This window comes from Protopterus annectens, chromosome 4.part0, assembly GCF_019279795.1.
Source record: "Protopterus annectens isolate FY-2018-M chromosome 4.part0, PAN1.0, whole genome shotgun sequence".
Taxonomy (NCBI): Eukaryota; Metazoa; Chordata; order Ceratodontiformes; family Protopteridae; genus Protopterus; species Protopterus annectens.
The window spans coordinates 1453614563-1453624213 of record NC_056733.1 but is presented as its reverse complement, the minus strand read 5'-3'; the positions used below and the strand labels follow the sequence as shown (position 1 = coordinate 1453624213).

Sequence of the window (9651 nt, the reverse complement as noted above, 5' to 3'; positions counted from 1 at the left end):
TAATAGAGTATAAATTAGAAATCAGAATACTTCTGATGCTTAAGTTCTTGAATCATGCCTGAAGAAAACATTGTGATTAAAGATCTTTTATGTTATTTTAGTTGTTTTAATGTACATCTGTGAATACCCTTAGAAAATGACAAAATAAAATGTCAGAAATGAAATGAAAATAATTATGTGAATGGAAACAACACTGTGTTAATATCAAGCATTCTGTTGATATGTATAATTTTAGAATGATTTAGAATTTGTCACTAGTTATTAAGAAGAGACCTTCTGTCCTCTACTGCACCATGCATTCCAGTACAATGTGGTTTCTAAAAGTCGGGACCAGCTGTTCTTGGGATCATTTGGTGCTAAAGTCCTGTGTAAATTTTTTGCTGCCACCTGTTGTTTGGACCAGTTATGACAAAGCATACTATTTTATTAAATGGGGAGAGGGTGAACACCGAGACTGAGGTGCTGATGGTTTAATTAAAGCAGCAACCCCTGCTACATGAGCCTGTAGAACTCTGCATTACTCAGGCAAACATATAATTAAGTTTAAGGGTAAAAAATCAGAAACATGTCACAGGAAAAATGTAGAGGATTATACTGTTTCCCTTAGAATAGAAAGCGGGTATGAAGAATGAAATTTCTGGAACTACACTGTTAGCAGAAAATAAAATCTTCAAAGAACCATATAGGGTCACAGGTAATGAAGGGAAAGTTCTCAGTAAGGCCCAAGGCCTTAAAGTAATAGTCGCATATTTATGCAACTTTCCCATGACACGAGTGGTGTTCTAACCTACTTGTGACTTCTTCTTCCCCTAACCAGTAAACGGCGGTTGGTCCACTTGGACAGAGTGGTCACCTTGCAGCACCACCTGTGGGAGAGGCTGGCAGAAGCGGACACGGACTTGCACCAACCCCACCCCCCTCAATGGAGGGGCGTTCTGCGAGGGACAGAATGTCCAGAAGACCACCTGCACAACCTCATGCCCAGGTAAACTGTTGCTAGCCTTATAGAGCCTTGTGCTGAAGCAGTTGTTGTTTTGTGACTTCAGTGGCTATTTTTAAATAGATCTACCTCCATTACAGGACCTTTGTCCCTTACCATTACCTTTCCCTAACCCATAACCACTGCATAAGATTCATGCTTGACAGAGTAGTTTTCATTCATACTATTGCATAGTCACTTGGAGCAGTAAGATAATTTCTGAATCCACTAGGTAAGAGACTGACATGTTTAAATTGTAGGTGTTTACTAATCCAGTGGCAGAATAAGTTAACGTTGTGTAATTATACATTCAGAAATCAGGAAGCTATGCAGTTAAGCTGTTGTTGGAGAGAAGACAATTACAGTAGGTTGTGTTATCAAAACTGGAGGTAAAGCTCAGAAGTCTTCCTTCTCTATGGCATGTATGCTTGCACAATGCTACTTAAGTAGCTATACATGTCATATGGCAACAGCAAAATGCTTCCTAGCTGCCAGAAGGAAAGTAATCGCTTGCTTCATGGTATAGTCTGGATAAAAGACAGTAGTTCTGTAAGTACATTTAGTTCACAAGAGAAAAAAACAGCACTTTACATTACTGCCGAAGTTACCTACATGCTGACTAAGGTGGAATAAGCTGTGTGACCTGCCTTAGCTGTGTCACCTATTCACCAAGAGTTCTGGAACTTTTAAAACTATTCACCAAGAGTTCTGGAACTTTTAAAGTGGCAATTTATTTTTGCTCGAGTAGCATACAGAACAGAATGTAGATATGGTATCCTTATGTCAAGGCAACAAGATGTAGGCACACCTTTGCAGAATTGCCATTACTGTGCCATATACTGGAAATGTTAGTTCAGAAACATCATTCAGAGCACAGAAATGAAGTAGTAGGTCACTGCATCATGTGCCAAAGCATATGAGGGCTGGATAGAGAGATCAATAGATAGATCGATAAATAGGTAGATAGATAGATAGATAGATAGATAGATAGATAGATAGATAGATAGATAGATAGATAGATAGATAGATAGATACATAGATACATAGATACATAGATAAAGATAGATACATACTTAGACGAGAGATAGAAAGATGGATGGATATAGATAGATGGATTAGAGGACAGAGAAATGGACATTTATTTTCTTTGGCATCCTCCTTCATTTAATCAATAATTCATGACATGAGGTGTAACATGGTGAAACAGTAGTCTAGCTTGAGAGTCTTGAAGTGCAAAATATATTTCAGGGCTCAAGGTTTCCTAAATGTATTATTAAACAACTGCAGCACAGATTTTGCAGTGTTTTACTGTGATTATGAAATGAACCTGTTTTTGTAAATTATGCCTTTTAATAACCTAATTTCAGTCAGGCTTATAAAAGGAAATAATGTGCTAAATATGTTATTGATAAATCAAGATGCAACTGTTTTTTCTGACTTATAAGTACCAGCATTGCAAATATGCCTGATGACTTTTTGAGAACAACCAGCTAGAAATGTCTCAGATGCATTCTTTATCATATATACAATGTGAGATATAATGAGGTAGAACAAACTGCTATGTTTGGGGATATTACTTCTCTGTCATTATCATTCATATTTATGGTTATTTTGGGAAGACACACTTGATCATTTTAGGAAATTGCTTATTTCCCCTCCCAAAAATAACTTGGCTCTCAACATTCTTCCTGATATGCATCTCTGTCGCAGGTTTTTATCTTACTTTAGTGAAAAAGATAAAGTAGTAAGATATCTGCAGATGACAGAGTCACACCACTGCTCTACTTGTTATATGGAAATAAAAGATGTACAGTAATGTGGTAGAAATAACCTCTTCCTTTTTCACTGATTAGCTCTGATCTCTATCAAGAAGGGCATCTGGGTAATTGTACAAGCTAAAAATATAACAAAAATGAGAGGAGATAATAGGCTTTTGCCCACTTTGCCCTTGTAGTTAGTGAGTAAATGAATGAATGAATGAATAAGTGAGTGAGGGAATGAGTGAACTTGTTTTTTAGAGAGATTCATTTAGCACAATGAAAGGAACCCTAGCTTAAAGAATATCTGAAAAAGATGGGATAATTTAAGGGAGCTGTTCTTAAAACTGCTTACTTGTTTTTGATATTCCTGTGTCTTATACATACTTGTACTTCTTTTTTGTCCTTGCTTGCTGAATTCTGTGTGCCACGGCCCAGTTTTTGTCATTGTCTTCCGCCTTTATCTGGATTGTTACTTGACATCTCATTAATGAACAGGTTTACCCATTCCAGAGCAGAACTGAGAAATGCCGTAGGCTTATCAAACCTTGTTTAGGCATTCTGGTTAGATCCAGGTTGACCCATTCCAGAGGAGAACTAGGAAATGCCTTGTGCTTATCATACCTTGTTTAGGCATTCTGGCTAGAGTGGGGGGGGGGGGGTTATCTGATGGCTTACAGCTTAATGCAGGCCCACAGCTTGTGTTCTTTATGCATAAGCTGTTTCCTTCTGTTTTGAATGGCACCACGTAGTATCTACAGTACTGACTATAATACAGGCATGTGCTCCTGCACACCTTTGTCACTATGATATGTTCTGAGCACATCTGATATGTTCTGAGCACATCTGATATGTTCTGAGCACATCTCGTCACAACTGGTGCTCATATAAAGATAGTATCTGGGCAGTCACCAGTTTTCTTCATCTGATCCAGACATCCTTCACAACAGAATGTGCGGCCCTGTATTGCTTGTTTACTCTCTTCATTCCTAGACTGAATCCAACAAGATCTGGACAGTCTGAGAAATTCTGGACAGTTAAGCAAGGAAGAACTCCAAACACCAGTGAGCAGCATAAAACAAAGCTATTAACCAGCAAAATGCTTCAAAAAACAGACTTCTTAATGACAGAGTAACCACCAAGCATGTTTATTGATTTGGCACTTTTATCCAAAAACAAAAGACTTCATCAGAATAGCATACACAATCACAAAGTCAAATGATATAGGAAAAAGTCAGCTAACAACTTTTCTTAAAAACATAGCACATAAAATCACTGTGATATAAAAACAACTGTAAGTCAAAAACACAGACATTCTGCCAAAGTCTGGACTGCTGGTAGGTCTGGTGATCTAACTTTAGGTTTTGTTATTGCAGACCATCCTTTCAGTACCTGTTCCTAAACTCAATGCAACACTGAATGTTTGACAGCCCATTGATTTATTTATTCACTATTTACAGCTGTACAATCGCTGACATTTAACATCAGCATCTGATTAGGTATGTCTTGCTCCAGAGGCTTTTCTGAAACAGATAATCTACTTTAAGTATGTCAGGATTGCAATTACACTTGCCTGGACTATAGTCTATCTTATAGGTTCATAGGTTCATAGGTTCATACTAGGCTATCTGCCCTGCGGCAATTATAAGCCTAGCCCGATTCTGTATGGCTTACGCCACCCCTTGATTTGAGTATACTGTGCCCTTTTTAAGGTTTAGTTTACTGTGCCTCTGTCTAATAGTGACACGGGAGTAATCCCTGGGACAAACCTACGATCCCCAATCCACTTATCGAGATTCTTCTTGAAGAGATTCAGTGAGGTGCTCTGCCTCACATGAACTGGAATTCTATTCCAGAGCGAAGGGAGCCTCTGGGTTATGAACCTGTCCCTCCAGCAAGTTCTATTTATTTCTGTGCTGAGGTTCAAGTCCCTCAAGCATGTGGCTCTAAGGGATGTAGATTTACTGAGGTGGAGCATGTCCATTAATTCTGGATTTGACATAGCTTTGTATGTCAGGCATAGATCGCCTCAAGTAGGTGGTATGCAACTGAGTAGAGCTGGAGTTTTTTAACCAAGCAGCATATGGCATCTGTTTGAGACCCTTGATCCTCTTGGTGAGATACTTTTGGGGTCTTTCTAATTGCTGCAGGTGTCGGGTAAGGTACATCCCAAAAGGGGCATTGTATTCTATGATGGGCCTGATGAGGGATGAATAAAGAGGCATGATTACCTCTCTTGATCTAGATGTGAAACCCTTCGTGATGAGGTGGGCTATGTAGAAGGTCTTTCTAACCACTTTGGCAATGTGGTTTTCAAAGGAGAGATTGCTATCAACTTGGGTCCCCAGGTCCCTAATAACTTTCTCTGTACTTAATGGGTTTCCGCCTATGTGGTAATTTGTGGGCACATTGTTTTTGCCAAAGGGTATGACTATACATTTTTTGGCATTTAGCTTTAAACCATGGCGCTGGCACCAGTTATCTGTCTCTGTGAGACCTTTTTGAAGGATGTTTGTGTCAGCTGGAGAGTTGATTATGGCGCCCAGTTTGCAGTCATCTGCAAACTTGTTGAGCCATAGTCCTCCCACGTTTGCCTGTACCTCGGAAAAGTATATACCGAACAAGAGTGGTCCCAGGACAGAACCCTGTGGGATGCCACTTGTGACCAGTTTCAAGTCTAACATGGCTCCAGCAACTCTCACTCTGTGGGTTCTGTCTTTGAGCCAGTTTGCGACCCATCTTGTGACATAGGGGTTTATATTTAAGCTGGATAGCTTATCTATGATGCCCGAGTGGGGTATTGTGTCAAATGCCTTTGCAAGGTCCAGATAGGCTGTGTGGACTACCTTCCCTTCATCTATGGCTTTGGTGACTGTTTCAAAGAAGTCAACCAGGTTCAAAAGGCAGGATCTGTCCTTGACAAAGCTGAACTGGGTAGGATCTAGTGTCTGTAGGTCCCCAATGTCTTTGTTTATGAGCTCCATGATGATCCTCTCCATAGCCTTGCAGACTAAGCTAGTCAGGCTTATGGGGCGATAGTTTCCAGGGTCCGTGAGGCTCCACCTTTGTGGAGTGGGACCACTGTTGCTGTAAGCCATTCTGTGGGCACATATCCTGTAGTGAGGCTGAGATTGTATAGCTGTTTTATTTGAGGGATTAGTTCCTCTGGTAGTTCATGTAGGATGCAACCTGGGATGCCATCTGGTCCCATGGAAGCAGTGTTTTTGCTTTGGAGAGGGCAGCCTTCACCTGAGCATCTGAGATGTTTGGGAGGCAGCCCTCTGCTGGGATAGATACTTGCTCTTTGGGGAGGGGTGGAGAAGTTCGCATTGAACCTGTCTGCCAGGATATTGGCGATGTCTGTGGGTTCAGTGTATTTTTGTCATTTAGAATCAACTCAGAACAAGTCTGGGAGTTGCATCCCAGGTTTCTAACATAACTGAAAAAAGCCTTATGATTGTCTTTGGTGTCCTGTGCAATTTTTCTCTCGAAGCTGGCCTTGGAGGATTTTATGAGGGATCATAATTTTTTGCTAGTACTGATCAGAGATGCCTTCCTATTAGGGATTTTGCTCTGTCATGTAGTAGCTTCCTCCTTCTGTTGTACAGTTTATTTATGGCAGGGGACCACCAGACTGGACGCCTGCCTTTGGATGATTGGGTATTGGTTTTGTTTGGGATAGCATGATCCATGCATTCCTGGAGATGTCCGTAGAATGCATTTATATAGGATTCTGCAGTTTGGGCTGTAGTTTCCACTGGCCCTGGGGCCTTGAAGGATTCCACTTCAGTTTTGAGAAGTGAGAAGTTCGCTTTTGAGAAGTTTTTCACTGTGGTTTTCTGGGCTGGGGATGGGGTCAGGATGTGGACATCCAGTGAAATTAATTTATGGTCTGATCTTACCAATGAGGGATATACTTCTGGTGTGGAGCATAGAGTCCCCATGTTAGTAATGATCAGGTCTAGTATGTTGTCCCCTCTTGTGGGAGTGGTGACTAGTTGTTCCATAGCATTTGAGTTTATAATTTCCAGGAATCTTTGGGCTAAGGTGCTGGGGCTTGAGTAGTGCTCCCAGTCAATGTTTGGGTAGTTGAAGTCACCCAATATAATGGTGTTTGGAGAGATCCTCATGTTCTTCAATGTTTTCAGGAAGGCCGAATGGGATTCCTGACTTTGAGAGGGTGGTCTGTATGATGCTATAAACTGAAAAGCAGTCTTGTCCACTGTTAGTTGCACATGGATGGTCTCCGATACTTCGTACAATGCCACTAACCTGGAGGTGTGGATATCCTTGATAAATATGGAAACTCCCCCTCCTTTTGTGGTTCAGTCCGGGTTTTGGGGCCGAAAAGCATGATACGAGGTATAGCCTGGTAGTGCTGGGGTGCTCTCTGAAGCCTTGAACCAGGTTTCTGTCACTGCACAGATATCGATGTTCTCCATACTGAGGAGAGCTTCGAGTGCGTGCATCTTGAGGTTAAGACTTCTGGCGTTTAGCAGCATTACCCTTAGTTTCTTGTTCCTTGTGCTGTCTATGGAGGTGGGTTTGACTTTTGAGCCTTGCCTAAAAAGGCACTATAGGGGTGGCAAGAGCCTTTGCCAATATCCGAAAGCCCAGTGGTGACAGGTGCAAGCTGTCCCTAGCGAAGCAACGTGGCTTGTCAAGCATGTCATCCCAGGCTGACAGACACTGGATCCCGTTTGAATGACACCAACATTTTAGCCAATTGTTAAAATCGATCATTTTGTCTTTGTACTGTGGCATCATTCTAGGTGAGGGTAAGATGCTGGTCAAGGTTGGGTCATACCAGCCTGGGCTACATGATCAGAGAGCTCCTCTATGTCTCTTTTCATGTAGTCCAGGGAGGTACGTCTCAGGTCATTCACACCAGCATGTACAATGACTGAGTCATATTTGTATTTGCTTTGGAGTGACCTGAGTGCTTGCGTTATGTGTCGGATCCTAGCACCCGACAGGCAGCTCACTGTGACCTTCTCTTTATTCAGCCTGGTGAGCGGGACATCAGTGTGTCTGACAATAGAGTCACCTATAACAAGAGTATCAGGTGTGTTATTCAGCCTTAAGGGCTGTGGCTGCTTGGCACACTGACTTTGTGGGTGATGTGTTGTGTGTGTTTTGTTTTGAGGTAGCGTTTGCTTGGATGTCTGCTTTGGAGGTCTCTGTTGCTTAGGTAGATTTTTATTTAGAGCCATCGAGTATGTTTTTGTGTATTTATGTGTTTGGTTCGCTGATGTGGTGGGACTATGTGATACTGTAATTGTGTTGTGTGAGGTTACCTTCTCCTCCTGACTGGTTACACCAGTTTTGAGATGAGAGAGCTCAGCCTCCAGTTTGGCTAAATAGTTGCATCTCTCACATATATTTGAACCTGTTTGGAGGAGGAGAGGGTTGTCCGTGTACATGAGACAGTTGTAACATTGCTTCAAAATTCCCAGATTCACCAGCTGGACTGGAGAGGAAACCATTGACTGACCTTTGGACATGCTAGAGTAATAGGGAAACTGAATTTAAGACGGACCAATAGAGGACAGGGTAATCATAGAGAGTATAAGAGTAAGTAGTGCTTATGGTTTAATAGTGCTAACTTGTAGGATTACTTAATTGGACCAGTGAAGGGCCTTAGAATGAGAATATGGTGCTGTACCCTGTTGGTACTGTAACCTGTTGGTGCTGTACTGTTAGTGAACCCATTTGTGGAACAAGTTTTCTAACATTAAAGAAAGTAATCAATGATCCATTTTCTCTGCAGAAGGCAAACCAGTCAACAAAATATTTTACTTATTGTCCATATTTCAAAAATTATGGCTAATCCTTCGATGTCTGTACAGCACATAATACATGAAACTAAGAGCTTTTGCACTACCTTCGGGCATTATATGCTGAACTATAGCTCGCACTGCAAATTATGAACCATAACAAGAGAGAATCATCTCTTTATCACCCAGATAAGCAATGTGTGTCACCACATTTTAGCAACATTTATATGTAGGTCTGCCTTCATTTCAGTGATGTCTGCATCAGCACTGAAAAAATCACATAAATTAGGTAATATTTAGTCATCTCCTAACTTGATTCGCATTTGCTGTGATTTGTTAGCCTTACTATACTTTTAATTTGAATTCTTTTAAGAAAAAAGGCTTAAATTTCTATTACACACAACTCTTTCTTTAAAACAAAAATAACCCTAATAGCAATTTGCTGCTTATCAGTCACACAAAGGGAGCTCCTCAATAACAATGGTAAATAAATGGTACCCCTTTTGGCATAGAAGGTTTAAGCCCTGACTGTAACTCAAATGATGAGAGTTCAATTATTGGCCAAGATACCTAGTTTAACTGGCATGAGGGGAGAGGGATTACAAGGCTTTGCTTGCTCCCCTCTTCCAGGTGGGTGGGTAGTTGGCATGCTGGGGGCACCAGCTATAGCATGAGTTACAGCAATGGCACTGGGACAATGTTCAGAGAAATTATGCTGTAGCAGGTGAGAGGGAAAAAGATGAGAAGCATCACCATGGAGATTTTGGCATTCCCTTGACAGAGCCATTGCACACCATTCTCTCAATGACATCAGTCCAGTATGTCACTGGGGAGGTGGGGTCTAAGTGTAAAAGCCCACTATGAAGCAACCATCCTACACTGAGGTGCAGAATGGACAGGACCAGAATAACCCACACAGGAGAAGTGATGGCCCCTTTTGTTTGGAGCTGTACTGGCAGGGAGTCCCTTTACCAGAATGGGTCAAGTGTAAATTTTGAAAATGCATGGAAACCTTTGAGCATGGACATATTAGGGAATTGTCTATGAAGGAAGCCTGAAGTCACTGGAAATTGCAGAACTGTAGTATAAAAAAATATGGAAAAAATGTTAACCAAATAAAGGCATGAAGCACAACATG

General features: G+C 41.3%; 1 protein-coding gene across 1 annotated transcript in view; it reads left to right on the top strand.

Moving 5' to 3' along the window:
* UNC5A (unc-5 netrin receptor A) overlaps positions 1-9651 on the top strand; it is a 1914539-nt gene that overhangs the window by 441108 nt on the left and 1463780 nt on the right. The window contains exon 5 of the mRNA XM_044069905.1: positions 818-985. Coding sequence (XP_043925840.1) covers positions 818-985 — 168 coding nt within the window. The remainder of the gene's footprint in view (positions 1-817; positions 986-9651) is intronic.